Source organism: Rhincodon typus, chromosome 34 (genome assembly GCF_021869965.1).
Source record: "Rhincodon typus isolate 14 chromosome 34, sRhiTyp1.1, whole genome shotgun sequence".
Lineage (NCBI taxonomy): Eukaryota > Metazoa > Chordata > Chondrichthyes > Orectolobiformes > Rhincodontidae > Rhincodon > Rhincodon typus.
In genome coordinates this window covers 1448468-1464023 of record NC_063365.1, presented here as the reverse complement: position 1 = coordinate 1464023, position 15556 = coordinate 1448468, and the positions used below count along the sequence as shown (strand labels likewise).

The 15556-nt window shown below is 44.2% G+C and overlaps 1 protein-coding gene across 1 annotated transcript in view; it reads left to right on the top strand.

Annotated features, from left to right (window-relative positions):
• Positions 1–5337: 5337 nt before the first annotated feature.
• LOC109922418 (tolloid-like protein 2) overlaps positions 5338–15556 on the top strand; it is a 139251-nt gene continuing 129032 nt past the window's right edge. The window contains exon 1 of the mRNA XM_048616278.1: positions 5338–5739. Coding sequence (XP_048472235.1) covers positions 5619–5739 — 121 coding nt within the window. The 5' untranslated portion in view covers positions 5338–5618. The remainder of the gene's footprint in view (positions 5740–15556) is intronic.

Sequence of the window (15556 nt, the reverse complement as noted above, 5' to 3'; positions counted from 1 at the left end):
TCAGCTTTCCTGCTCCTCTGCTGCTGCCTGGCCTGCTGTGTTCCTCCGGTTCCACACTGTGTTATCTCTTCACCCCTTTCTCAACTTCTGTCGCTGAAAATCATCATCCCATCCTTCACTGACCAGCTTCAACGATTCCTGGCTGGTCTGCCACATTCTATAAACTTGAAGACAACAAATCTCCTGCTGTCTGTGTCCTACTTGCATTAGGTCCTGTTCACTCCTAACCCCTTGTGCTTGCTGACCTACATTGGCTTCCAGTTAAATAATGCTTTGATTTTAAAATTTCCATCTTCATTTTCAATCCATCTACTAGAGGAGGGGATGAGGTGGTACCCCAGGCTGGAGAGATGGAGATGGAGATGGCACATCCTGGCCTGTATTGAAATGGAGGAGTTCAGCTGTAGATAATACCAGCACAGGTTTCTGAGTAGGTTGTATTGGTTGACACCAGCAGTCTTGGGATTGGTTCCACAAGCTCAATGGCCACGTCTTGGTAGGGATTTTAAACTCCTGGCTGGATCCTGGCCCACTATGAGCTGAGAACTTTTTGGGATTCAGATTCCTGGCTCCTCATTGAGCCTTTGTTAACTGAACCTGTCCCAATTCAGGTCTTGGGCCTGAGACTACAGACTGCACAGTATGAATCACAATTATTACAATGCAGAAGGAGGCCATTTGGCCCATCATGTCTGTACTGGCTCAATTACCCAGTCCAGTTCTATTACGTAATCTCCTGCCTTTTCCCCATATGCCTGCACACCTTTATTATCCAAAATAAAATTCCAGTGCCCTTGAATCTTCACAACTGAGAGTTGCTGCTGTTTCCCACTGAAATAATTGGTTAATTTAGCCAATTATTCAATCCAACAACCCTAAATCCAGCAATATATCTCCACGAGTCAAACACCACACATAAATCTGATCATGGTTTACAATAACCAATATCTAAATTTGAATATTGAATGTTAATTGGATTGACCACTGTTTCCAGTTTGATTTTGTGGTCATGACTTCTTGAATTTTTGAGATTTCTGGTTGTGTACATAACTAATTTGCAAAAAAAAAGGAAATTTCAAGGCAGGTTGAAATTGTGTTTTTCGTTTTTGGTGTAAAATGCCATTCTGTTGCTTCCTATTCTATTTATTGTTTGCTGTTGAAGTCAAATTAATGACCAAGTGCCTTTTAAGGTTATTAGAACCATCACATACAAAAAGTTGAAAGCCTGTTTTTACTTTGTAGTTTCAAATACATGAAAAGGAGAAATTTGTAGGGCAATGGGAAAGGAAGAGTTTAGAATGTTTGTAAAAGTACATATCAAAGAATATCTGCTTAATACAGAGTTGTGTGACAGTGTCTATTAAAGGGAATGGGGTGAGTGCCATTGAAAAACTTAGTCAAGGTGCTGAGGAGAAAGATTTGCTTTTAACCAAGGAACAACAATAAATGTGTTAATAATTGTTTAAGGTGTTGAGGGGGAAAACACCACTTGTGACGCAGTGGTAGCGTCACTACCTTTAGGCCAGAGGGTCCAGTTTCAATTCTCACCTGCCCTGCAGGTGTACGATGAGATGTCTGGGCATGTTGATTACAAATAATTATTATGAATGAATTAGGTTCAAAGGTTTATTGTTGAGCAGAATGATGGACTATCTAGAGATTGATGTATTGCATGTTTCCTATGCTGGAGCAGAGGCTGGAGGCACAGAACAACAGGCAGCAGGCTGACAATCCTCTAGAATACATGCTCCAGATGATCACTCTGTAACCACAATGGGTTCAGGAGGATAGTATCCAACTGCAAGAAATTACTTTTTGTGTTTTGATTCATTCACAGGATATGGGCTTTGCCGGCTGGGCCAGTATTTCTTGCCCATCCCTAGTCCTCTAGAGAAGGTGGTGGTGAGCTGCCTTCTTGAATCGTTACAGTCCATGTGCTGTAGGTTGATCCACAGTGCTCTTAGGGAGGGAATTTGAGGATTTTGACCCAACAACAGTGAAAGAACAGCGATCTTTGCCGTGTAAGGATGGTACATGGCCTGGAGGGGAATTTGCAGGGGGTGGTATTCCCTTGTATCTGCTGCCCTTGTCCATCTAGATGGAAGTGATTGTGAGTTTGGAAGGTGCTGTCTGAGAATCTTTGGTGAATTTCTCCAGTACTTCTTATAGATAGTACACACTGCTGCTATTAAGGGTCAGTGGTGGAGGGAGTGGATGTTTGTGGATGTGGTGCCAATCAAGCGGGCTGCCTAGATTCTTGAGGTTGTTGGAGCTGAACCCATACAGGCAAGTGGGGAGTGTTCCATCACACTCCTGAATTATGCTTTGTAGATGGTGGACAGGCTTTGGGGAGTCAGGAGGTGAGTCACTTGCTGTAGGATTTCTAGCCTCTGACCTGCTCTTGTAGCCACTGTGTTTACATGAATGGTCCAATACAGTTTCTGGTCAGTTCTAACCCCAAAATTTTGATAGCAGGAGATTCAGTGATGGGAATGCTGATGAATGTCATGTCATGACACTAGTTAGAACTCAGCTAAAGTGACATGAGGAAAGGTTTTCCAGCAGGTCTGGGATGCACTGCCTGAGAGCATGATGGAAGAAAGTTCAATTACAACATTCAGAAAGGAATGAGACTGTTACATGAATGTACAATTTAGGAGCTCGAATAGACAAGTTAGCTGCTTTAGCCAGTACCACCATTTTAATAAGGTCACAGTTAATCTGATTACTCCATGGTTCTTTCAGCCCCTCGCTTGCCAAGAATCAACATCTGCCTTAAAAATATTCAACAACTCTGCCTCCACCAAGTATTGAGGAAGAGAGTTTCAAAGACTCACAACCCTCTGTGAGAAAAAAATTCTCCTTTTGTTTTTGATTTTTTGTCTTTGACTTCTGTCTTAAATTACCAGCCACTTGTATTTACACAGTGACCTCTAATTTTAAATCGTCCCTGAAGAAGAAACATCCTTTTCACCAGTGCCCCGTCAAGACTCCTGAGGATCGTATATGTTACTCTTATTCTTCCAAACTCCAGTGGATGCAACCGTAGTCTATCCAACCTTTCATCATAAGTCAATCATATATTTCAGGTATAGCCTAGTAAACCTCCCAAGCACAGTTACATCCCTCCTGAAATAAAGCAATCGATACAGTACACAATATTTGAGACGCGGTCTAACTGATGCCCTGTATAACTGAAGCATAACCTCCCTCCTTTTGTATTCCCTTCTCCTAAAGACAAAAGAGGAAACATTTTACTTCTGGTAAGATGGCAGTGGAGTAAGGTTTCTAAGTCCAGGATTCATCCACTCCATTTGCTTTTCTTTTGTTGTTTTTTTTTCTCTCTCCTCTTTTTTTCCCTCTTCTATTTTATTTTACTTACCTCTTGGTAATTTTGGAAAGGTAAATTCAAGGCATCAACTGTCTCATTAGCTATTTCTTTTAAGACCTTTGGATGAAGTCCATCAGGAGCCCAGGATTGGTCAGGCCACAGCTCCAATAATTTGTACGTCCTTGGTGATTGTAATTTGCTGGAGTACCTCCCTCAATTCCATTTCCTGATTTATAACTTTCTCTAGGATGATACCTATATCCTGTATCATAAAGACTGATGCAAAATAGCTGTTCATTTCATCTGCTGGGTCAAAATACCAGTCTTGATCCCATTCGTCTCTCTTTAAATGTAAAATTCAATCTTTATGTGGTCACTACCACCTAGGGGTCCCTTCTCCATAAGGTCATTAATTAATTATTCCTGTCTTATTATACAGTACTAGGTCTAGTCTAGTCTGCTGTCTGGTTGGCTCCAAAATGTGTTGAAGTAAGAAAGATCCTGAAAACATCCCAGACTTCTGGTCTGGGCTACCTGCGCCCATCTGGTATTTCCAGTCTATAGGTACATTACAATCCTTCATGAATGTCAGCCCACCTTTCTGATAAATAAAAACAATCTTGGAAAAACTCAACACATATGGCACCGTCTGTGGAGAGATATATAATTAATGTTTTGTGTCTGGTCATAGAATCATACAGCACGGAAACATGAACTTGTCCCATTTGCTTGCGTTTGGCCATATTCCTCTAAATCTATCCTATTCATGTACCTGTTCAAATATCTTTTAAATGTTGTAACTGCACCTACATCAACCACCTCCTCTGGCAGTTCATTCCCTTAATGCACCACCCTCTGTGTGAAAAAGTTGCCCCCAGGTTGCCTTTTAAATCTTTCCTTTTTCACCTTTGACCTCTGCCCTCTATTTTTGAACTGTCTTGTGCTAGGGAAAAGACCTTGATATTTACCTTATCCAGGCCTGTCATGATTTTATAAAACCTCTGTAGGATCACCCTTTAGCTTCCTACAATCCAGGGAAAAGAGTCCCAGCCTAACCAGCCTCTCCTTATAACTCAAACCCTTCAGTCCCGTTAACAGTCCCGTGTAAATATTTTCTGCACCTTTCCAATTTAATAATATCCTTCCCATAAGTAGACACAGTACTCCAAAAGTGCCCTCACTAATGTCTTGTACAGCCTTGACATGACATTCCAACTGCTGTACTCAATACTCCGAGCATTGAAGGCAAGCGTAGATTGCCAACTGCCAGTACACTTTCAAGGAACTATGTAACTGCACCCTTGGGTCTCTGTTCAACAACACTCCCCATGACCCTACCATTAACTGTATAAGTATTGCCTTACTCCTCAGAACTGAGGAGGAGCTGCTGAGTTTCTCCAACACTGTATGTTTTTGTCTCAGATTTCCAGCACTGTAGTATTTTGCTTTTCCATACTACACTCTGTGCCCAGTGCCATAAGCTGCCTATTCCTGTATCTCACTGCCGCTCGGTTCACAGTGGGAAGTGGGGAGCGCTCGGGGTACAGTGAACACACCAAGTCGTGCTGGAACCTGGCCGCTCTGTCACTGTCAATGGGGAATGAAACCGTGAAATGTTTCCACGCTGTTGTGACCAATCCCAGCCACAGCGCGGTCTCTGTTTGTATTTAAAAACCGAAAGGACTGCGGAAGCTGGAACTCAGAAACAAAAACACAAACTGCTGGATGAACTCTGGCAGTATCTGTGGGGAGAAAGTAGAGATTTAATGTTTGGGGTCCGGTTGCCCCTTCCTCAGAAACCCTGCCTGTATTTGTTTGGGGAACCGTGGCTGGTTCCTTACGCTGCCCAGCTCCAGGCTCCCGGCTCCGGGACTCAGACACCGAGCAGACCCCCCCCGGGGGCAGGAGCCGAGCCCCGGACTCTGGGGGACGGGCCTGGAGTCTCTCCCTCCCTCCCTCTGGATCGTCAGCTTCATTTCCAGGATCTACCCCGGGATCTGGTCGGCTGCTGGTTGGTGGATCTCTCTGTGATTGACACGAGGCGGTGAAGTGGAGCCGGCTCATTGACCGGGAGATTCCCGGGAAAGCGGCTCCGAGCCCCGGGATCCGTTCACTCTCTGTCCCGCACATCCCCCCGGGATCCGGTCACTCTGTGACCCCCGGGATCCGCTCACTCTCTGACCCCCCGCCGGGATCCGCTCACTCTGCCCCCCGCCCCACCCCGATCCGGTCACTTTCTGTCTCCCCCGCCCGGGGATCAGCTCACTCTCTGTCCCGCGGGTTTGCAATGGTTGTACTCCGCTTGTTCTCCGCTGTCTCGCTGCTGCTCATGTTTTCTCCGGGATTGGGATCAACTGCGGAGATCGTCACTCTGGATCAGATCGAGTACAAGGATCCCTGCAAAGCCGGTGAGTAGGAATTGTACCGGGATCAGGAGGCGAGCGGGATTTGGATCACCTGTATCTCTCAGGTTTCCCCGTGTGTCTGCGATTCCACCCCCATCCCTTCGTTCAATGAGATCTCTTGGACAGCAAGAAACCTGTCCCAGAAACTGAGATCTCCTCCAGTGACTGGGATCACTCCCACTGGGGGACCTGAGATCTTTTCATGTGGGATCTGAGACCTCCCAGTGATCTAGGATCCAACACCACCCCCCCCCCCCCCATCTTTGAACCACTTGCCCCTACAGGGGATCCTGGATCTGTTTTTCTGAGGATCTGGGTTCCCTGGGATCTTCCCACACTGTGGTGTGGAATCATCAGGGATCTAATATTTTCTCCATCCAACCTGGTATCTGGAATCTCACCCCCCAGTTAAGTCCTGGTAGCTTCTTCTTCTGGCTTTGGAATCCTTTCCCCTGGGGTGCCTGAGGTCTTTGGGATCCTCACTCTCAGGGATCTGTGATCCTCTGCCACTGTTGATTAGGGGTTCCTCCCTAATCAAGTCCTGGAATCTCATCCTCCGGGGATCTGGTGTCTGCTCCCTCTGTCGATCTAGGAATGTTCTCCCACCGCCATGTCTGGGCTATCTCCCAATCCTCGCCTTATAAACCTCTTACCAGTTCTTGTCTACATTGCCCCCCAACCCATTCCTCAATCACAGGATAAGGATCAAACTTATCGGCAATGAAACAAAATCCTCGGTGCTGATTTGCACACAGCTGTTGGAAATGTTATTTGGAAGGATGAGTTGATCTGTCTTACACAGTGCTGGTGTAGCTGGTGTCACTCAGTGGTACTGAAAGAAACTTTGCTGCCTGGATCCACTCTGAGGTTCTCAGTGTTACTGTTCCTGTGTGTGTGCACACCCTTCACTGTTTCTGACCCTTACAGAATCATTGCCTATCCCTTGCTGTCATGTGTCTTCATGCATCACTATACTGCTTGGTATATAAGTCTGTGACGTTGGGTTCATACAGGTTTATTAAGAAATATACATTCTCTGCCCGCATTAACCCCTGCCCTCCCTTCCCCTGTGTTTGACAAACCAGCCCTCTGTCTCTCCATAACAAATCAGAAATTGTTGAAACTTGGTAGGTCTGGCAGCGATGTGGAAAATAAATCAGACTCAATGTTTCGGGTCCACTGACCCTTCTTCAGAACTCACTCCCACTAATTGCTTAGTAACCAGAGTGTTCACCATTCAGTGACTGGGACTTGCTGGTCTATGCTGAGCTGCTGCTTGGGGTCAGTGTGGTGCTTTCCTTCAAATTGTCTTGGTTTTGAACCATAGACTCTGAGGTGATTGGCAGGCTAAGTTGAAAATGTTGTTGAAAAGATTGCAGGATCTGTGATTTTATAAGGAGAAAGACAGAGAAAGAGAGAGGACAAAAGCAAGCAAGTTATGCTCAGCTGTTGGAAATCACAGTTGGTTTCAAATAGAGAACCATGACCAGTTCTGGGGGCTCCTGTTTAGGAACAGGCTGTAAAAGAGATTTGCTTGAATGTTGCTGAGGATGAGGGTTATGTGGAGAGACTGGTGAGGTTGAGAGTAGAGAGGCTAAGGGGAGATTTAAAAGAAGTGTTCCTGAGGTTATACAGCATTAAGAGGCCATGCACTCCATTGTGCCTATGCTAACTCTATGAAAGAGGTGATCCAATGAGTCACACTGCATGTCCCCAAAGCAGCTCTGTGAAACGTTCCTTCCTCAGCGTACATCAAATTCCGATTTAAGACTCTCTATTGAATCAGTTTCAACTGCCCTTTCAGGCAATACATTCTGAATCATAGCACACTGAATTCTTACAAAATTCTCCCTTTTGGTATTTTCACCATTTGAAAAAAATCATCTCCTCTGGTTACTGACAGATGGAAACAGACTCTCCCTTATTTATCCTGCCAAACTTCTATCATTTTGAACACCCTTGTGAAATTTCCTCTTTATCTTTACTGCTTTAAGGATCCCAACTTCTCCTGTTCTTCTCCGTCTGCCAACCCTCTCTCCTACCAGCCCCCCCAAAAAACTGGTCTTTATGAACCTCCTGTAAACCCAAAAAGTTGATTCTAAGTGCACATGCATGGTGTGTATATTCATTGTATTGGAATCAGCTCAATTTGCTTATTCCTGGGGGAAAATATTCCACCTATTAAAACACATGTCTGTCTTCACCCTCCTGTCTTCATTACCACCTCGTAAATCTCAAGATCCTGGTGTCAAGATCTGGTTCATTCAGTCAGCATTTATCAATTGAATCGCACTTCACATCTGTCCCTGAAAAATTATACCTTCCCCACCTTTCCCCCTTGTTACCCCTTCCCTCCCTGCCCTGGGGTAGTGTCTTTAAGACACTTGTCATTAGCTAACATTGTACAGTTTAACTATTACTTTATAAATTTTCTACCTCAGAATAAGACTCTTTTGAAAGCTGACAATGGGGCTTCTTTTTATTAAGAATTTGCCCCACATGCCTTCACTGTTTCACTACAATTCTGCTGCTGTACTTATCTGGCATCCTGGGTCACTAAAGCCAGATCAAGTGCTTGCTTTGTGATCTAAAGGTGCCCCGATTTGAGGACCTTGGCCATTGGATTTAGTCTGTGATGTATACGCAGAGCTGTGATGTCCTTTTAAGGCAGGTTTTTTTTTTAATCCCCCTGTGATTATATAGATACCCAACAGCGTAAGAATAAGTTAACTTTTCCACTCCATTGCAGAACTGCTAATGTGCAAGTTTCCACTGACAGGTCACATTAATGGGTGTGTGAACAGGCTGCCCATAAATAACATCAAAGCAGACTCTGGAAAATGCTTGATCCCTGGCTGTTATTGAGTTAAACTGATCTCAGTGGCAGCTCCCTCATTGGACCCATGATTTTGTGTTAACAGGGAAATCAGCCTGTGTCCCTGCTCCCCAGTCACCTCAGGGCTGGAGGGAAAGGAATGGAGAGGGTGAGAGAGATGGAGGCAGAGAAGGGGCAGGGAGAGGATGAGGTTGGAAAGCAAGAAGGTGAGGGTGGAGAAGCAAGAGGATGAGGGGACAAGAGGTCGGGGAGGACAGGCATACACAAGTAGATATTATCATGCAGACACAGAGAGGCATACGCACTATCATAGACAGATTGGCAGACACACAGGCAAACACATGCACAAACACTGATTGTCAAGCAAACACAAATGGACATGCACACAAACATACAGATTGTCAGGCAAGCAGACAGGTACAGTCTCACAGATTGTCAGGCATACACATGCGCAAATACATTGTCAGGTGGACACAGAGATAAATCTCTTAGGTTGTCAGGCAGACACAGAGGTACAATCTGTCAGATTGTCAGGCAGGCAGGTACACACATACCTTCTAACTGCGGTTGATTCACATACTGTGAGACTGGAGGTTCAGTCTGATCATACTAGGACCACGGAAGCAGCCAGTGCTAAATGCACCCAGCCTCTTCCCTCAGCAAGTGTAAATGGAAAAAACTGCAGGTGCTGGAAATCTGAAATGGTCTGGAAGCGTTTTGGAGAGAAACAGAGTTAATGTTTTGAACCCAATGCGACGCTTCTTTGGAACTGATTTGAAACATTCACTCTGTTTCTCTCTCCTCAGATACTGACAAAGCTGCTGAGTTTCTGCAGAATTCTCTGATGCACCTGGTTTGTGATGGCCTTCATGGCTAACCAGCAGCTGATACTCATCGAGGTGATAAACCGTAGCCCAGTTAATGGAAGGGTTCAGCTCTCAGCCATTTGGGGTAGGAATAATCTTTCAAATCCAACCCATGCACTAGTAGTGAGATATTGCTTAAGAACACAGGCCATTCAGCCCCTCTTCCAGAAAATCAGCTGTAGTCAATCTGGAGCTCAATTCTATTCACTTGCATTGGTTCCACATTTCTCAATACTCTGACTGAACAATGGTTCATTGGTCATAACTCTTTAAAGCTCCGTTAAAAGCTTGTCCCTGTGTGACCCTTACATGTTGTTAGATTTTGTGCCAGGATGGAAAGGGAGGCTACCCCTCCCACAACACCAGCTATGAGTGTGTTGTTTGGAGAGAGATGCTGTCAGTTTATTATTCTGTATGTGCCTGTCTGTCTCTCAGTCTGACCCTTGGTCTGTTGATGACAGATGCAGTTATGAGTTGACCAGCAGGAATATGCACAAATTTCCTGGGAGTGAGGGTGAGGAAGCTGGGGGTATGTGTGTATTTGTCTAGCTTGGGGGTTGCGATGCATATAGAAACCTTTCTTAATTTATAGCTTGGCACATTTAATAGGTGTTCCAAAGGCAAGGGGAAAGATCAAACAGAGCTTTATGGTTCCAGCTTGCTGTGCGTCTTTTAGTGGGGACCAATGACTGTGGTTGGGATCAGCAGCAGCTTTAATTAGAATTTGCCTTTTAAAGAGGATTGGCAGAAATGAAATTTCTCATGGAAAATCCAGGTGTTAACTGGAGCTTCCTCAGCAGGTGGGTAGCTGTTTGATACTCCTCTTTAAGAGGATTGGCTTTGAGAAAATAAAAAGTGCTTTTAAAAGCAGCTTTCAGCTACTTTAAAGGAAATCATGTTTTAAACACATGGCATCTTTTCATGTCAAATTCCCCCATAAGCATCCACTCTGTCCTGTAAATATTCCCTTTATCCAAAGTGACCTCTTCACCCACATCTTTACCCTCCCAACACCCTCCCCATGCCACCCAGTCAACCAGGGCAGGTTGGGCTATCAGCAAATGGACTGAGATAAGAGCTCTCATTTTTGAGTGTGACATTGGGATCTTTCTATTCATTCTTGATGTTTGGTTTTGCTTGGGTAGTGGATCCAGTTGTATTATGGGATGGGCCCACAACATGCTATGGGGAGTGCTCAACAGAACAGGAAAACTCTCCTTTGACATATTTTGTGGGATTCTGTTCCATGAGTTAACAATGACTTGGGCCCCCCCTCCCTGTGATCCTTATCTATGTGTTAGGCACAGGGCTAGGGTGATTGGCAAGAAAGAGAAGCTGTCGCAACAGTGCTTGATGCAACGAGTGAAGCTAATGTGATATGGGCATGTTGTAAAAAGTTAATTTTGAGTTGAGATAATGAGGTAGTTCTGCCTCTTTGTAAATGATTGCTGTGATCACATTTAGAGTACTGTATAGGGTTCTCGCCACAATGTAAAAAGGAGATTGAAGAAGTTGGAAGGATAGAAGAGAGGAATGAGCTTGAGTGAAAGGATGGAATGATACAAACTGGGCGTCATCTCCCTGGGGAAGAGAAGGGTGAGATGATACGTTTGCTGTTTTGAAGGTCGTACAGAGGTTACAGAATGGAGCTGATGATCAGCTCTTTCACCTTGGTCAGAGCATCAGAACTGGAAGAGGACAGTGGAACAGTATTCCAGTGAGTGCAGTGGAACACACTTCACTGGGGTGCCATTCAAATGCAGAGATAAGTAGTTTTCTTTCAGAGAAGAACACGTGGAATGGTAGATCTGAGTAATTTTAGACTTAGAAACTAGGAGAGAGCATAGTTTATTCAGCCCCTTGAGCCTGTTCTGCCTTTAAATAAGATCCTGGCTGATCATCCAACTCAGTTCCCTGTTAGCACTTTCTCCCCATACCCTTTGATCCCTTTAGCCCTAAGAAATATTTAACTCTTTCTTGAACGCACTTAATGTTCTGGCCTTAGCTTCTTTCTGTGGCAGACAGTTACACAGGATGACCACTCTCTAGGAGAAGAAATTTCTCCTCAGCTCTGACCTAAATGGCTTACCCTGTACCTTTAGACTGTGACTCTTGATTCTGGACTTCCCTGGTCATCAGGAACATCCTTCCTGCATTAAACCTGTCTAATCCAGTTATCGTCCACATGTTTCTATATAAGATTCCCCTCACTCTTCTAAACTCCAGGGAATGCCGTCCTAACTGATCCAAGTCTCTCTTCAGACATCATGTTGCATTTCAATAAGATCACTACTTATTTTTCTAAAGTCTAATGAATGATGGTCAAACTTGCATCAGTCAAGTGGTCGGCATGGACAAGTTGGATCAAAGAGTCTGTTTCTGTGCTGTATGATTCTATGATTTCATGAGTAATCTTCCTCAATTTGCCAATCCCTTCATCCCAAGAAACTGCCTCGTGAACCTTCTCTAAAATGCCTTCAATGCAAGTATGACTGTCCTTAAGCAAGGAGACTAGAACTGCATGCAGTGCTCTAAGTGTTGTCTTATCAATGCCCTGTAGCAAGATCTCTTTTGTTTTATAATCTATTTCCCTTGCAATAAGGACCAACATTCCATTTGTCTTCCTCATCATTTGTTACATCTACAAACTGACCTTTTGGTGACTCCCAGATCCCTCAGTGCCATTTAAAGAATATTATGTTTTTTTTAAATATTCTCAAAGGGAACAACCTCATTGTCACACCTATGGCCGTCTGTTAAATTTTAGGCCTTTACTTAAGGTACGTAAGTCCCTTTGCAGACTCTTTGTATTCTCCTTACAACGTGGTTTCTGCCTATCTTAAATCATCAGCAAATTTGCCCAAAATACAGCTGGTACTTTATATAAATCAATTGTATGGATTGTAAATAGTTGGGCTTCAACTCTGAGGGAGCACAGTGGAGATGAGGGAAACAGGTCGGATGCAATTTTGAGCTAATAGGCTGTTAGGAACCCAGGACGATATACACTCATTGTTTTGGAGGAAGGTGCCTCTGTCAATACGTTTCTGTAAGTAGTTTTTATATCTGAGTATCAATACATAGGCTATTCACATCTGCTCTGCTATTCAATGAAATCATGGTTTGTCTGTTAATCCCCAACTCCACTTTCTTGTCTTTTCCTCATAACCCTTGATTCCTTCCTGATTAAAAATCTGTGTAGCAAGACTTGACCTAGCCTTTATCAATCAATGTTGGCTCCCTTGCTCTCTCATCGTCTCAAATTTCTCTTAAGTGCTGAGGTAAATATAGATTTCAATAATTTTTCCACAAAATATATTAGATCAATGGGTTTATAATTTCTTCCTTTTTTCTGTCTCTGTCACCTCTTTTCTGAAAATGGAATGTTTACAATTTTGCAAATCTGAAGGGGTAACTCCTGAATTGAGAGTACTCCAGAAAATCCAAAATACAGTGAGTAGTAGAAGTTGGGAAAAAAAAGCAAAAATTGCTGAAAACTCTCAGGCAGCAGCCATGGGGATAGAGACAGAAGGAAATGCTTAGGTCAATAACCTTTTGTTAGAATGAATCTGATAAAAGTCATCGAGCTGAAGTGTTAATCTCTTTACAAATGCTCCCTGACATTGGGGAAGATTGTGGTTCAAGCACCTGTAATTTCCTGATTCTACAAAACAATCAGATATGAGGATTTGTCAGTCTTTAGGACCATTATTTTTCTAATGCTGATTTCTCACTTGTGCCTATTCCAGTTTTTAATTCACTGTTAATTTCCCTTCAGTTTCAGGAATATAATCCTCTCCTGTGAACACTAACATGCAGTAATTATTCAGCATATCTGCTATTTCCATGCTTTCGTTTACAATGAACTGCTGTATTTTTAAAGGATCATATTACTTTTGCCTGCCTTTTTTTCTTTATCATTAGCTTTTAAACCCCTCACTTGTTGCTTGTCATGCCCCCTTTAACTCTTGCTTCCTGCAGCTCACTGCTGTTTAAGTTCCAGCCTGTTTGAATGAGCCGGTTTATTGTTTTTGCTGTTGTCTGGGGAAATCTGAGAATGAGAATTGTTGAGCTTTGCTTTGACTGTCAGTTTGCAATGAATCAGTGAGTTCTCTGTGTGAAGGGTGGAGCTGATGCTCAGTCGAGGTAGCAAACAAAAGGCACTGTGGGACCGTTACAAGACAGAAGGTAACCATTTGGACTACAGTCTCTCTACAGGTCAAGTCATCTAGTCTCACTCTAAGCCCTTTTCCCAATTGTGTGATGGTTGTAGTGATCATCTATTCTGGTACTTACCCAATTCACTTTAGGAAGGCAGCATTGGGGGTGCTCTTGTGGTGCAGTGGTAGTGTTCCTACCCTTGAACTGACAGACCCAGGCTCAAGTCCCAGCTGCTCTAGAGGTGTGTAATTGCACTTACGAACAACAACAAAAAAAAAAGCCAGCACTAAGTCTGCCTCCCCAGGCTCTGAGCCAGACTCTATACCTCTCACTTTTCAGGGATTTAGCTTGGATAATAAGGATAGCACTACGTCTTCCACACTGTTGCAATTTGGTAGGTCAGAGCTGCTGCATTTGGAAATGGGCTCAGAATGAGACTAAACGACGTGCCTTGTAGAGAGACTCTAGTCCTGTCTCCACTTTGGTCGTTCCATAACACTTAACATTCTGGTCACACAAAAATTAATCAACCTTGGCTGACCCTCACCTGACCTGGGTTCCCCTAGCTAACCTTCACTTGGAAAGGGGCCCATCTTCCGTGGGTCAGACTTGGCAATAAGGCCCCTGGTTGTTTCCAGCAGTTGGCAGCTTTCACCTTGAGGATGCAAGTGGCTATGACCAATGCCAGAGAAGAATTTCAGGAAAGAGAAAGATCCTGCATTTCTTTACTCCCCCCCCACACACACACACACACTCCACCACCCCCCCTCATTTCTTTAGCACCTTTTGCCACCTCAGAATGTCCCAAAGTGCTTCACAGCCAATTAAATGCTTTTTGAAATGTAAATCACTACTGCAGTGTAAAAACACAATAGCCAAGTTGGGCACTGCAAGCCCCAACCAAAGACAATGGGATAATGACCAGATAATCATGTTCTAATGTAGGAGCAAATGACTGCAGATGCTGGAATCTGTACTGAAACCAACAAATGCTGGAGATCTCAGCGGGTCAGACAGCATCCATGGAGACAGAGCAAGCTAACGTTTCGAGTCTAGATGACTCTTCATCAGAGCTTCACTTCAGCTTTCCTGGTCTTCAAGTAGTGCCATCAGTTCTCTTATCTTCCAAAATAAAAACTGGAAGAACTGCGGATGCTGTAAATCAGGAACAAAAACAAAGTTGCTGGAAAAGCTCAGCAGGTCTGGCAGCATCTGTGAAGGAAAAGACAGAGTTAATGTTCTGGGTCCGGTGACCGTTCCTCAGAACTGTCTTATCTTCCTGACAGACATCATTGTTTCATTCGGAAGACAGCTCCATCATCCCCCCCCCCCACTGACAAATGCCCCCCCAACCGCCCCCCCCACCACCAACTACCCCCGGGCAGTGCCCCCCACCCAACAGTGCCACTGCTTTGACAGTGCAGCGCTCCTTCCGAATTGTAACTGAGTGTCAGCTCAGTTTAGACTTTGTGTTCAGGTCACTAGCGTAGGTCTACCTGTTGACACACACACACACAGAATCAGAACTGAGCCTGGTGTGGCAGTCACGTTCTGCAGTTCTGTTCATGTGTAGAAAGTAGAAAGCTTTAGACACCTTGTTTGCATGCTGGAATTTGCTCGAAGCGTCTTTGTGCAGGCCACGTGTCTCTGCAGTGCACTCCCAGCCATAAACCATGCCAAGGTGATGACAGGACTTATGTTCTGAATGAATCAGTCATATCAATGATTTGCTCTGCTGGCCTGCACTTTGAGCTGGGTGTTATAGGACAGAAATGTTCAGGATTCTACGAACAAGAGGCAAGAGTTATCCAGCCAGTTTCCTACCTCAGTCACTCCACCTTAGTATGGATGGTTAGATCTTGCCCCTGGGGTTTGAGATTCACTGGTTTGCAGAGCCCCTGGGGTGTACCTGAAAGCAGCTGAATTCTCCATTTGGCAGCTTTATGTTGGCAGGGGT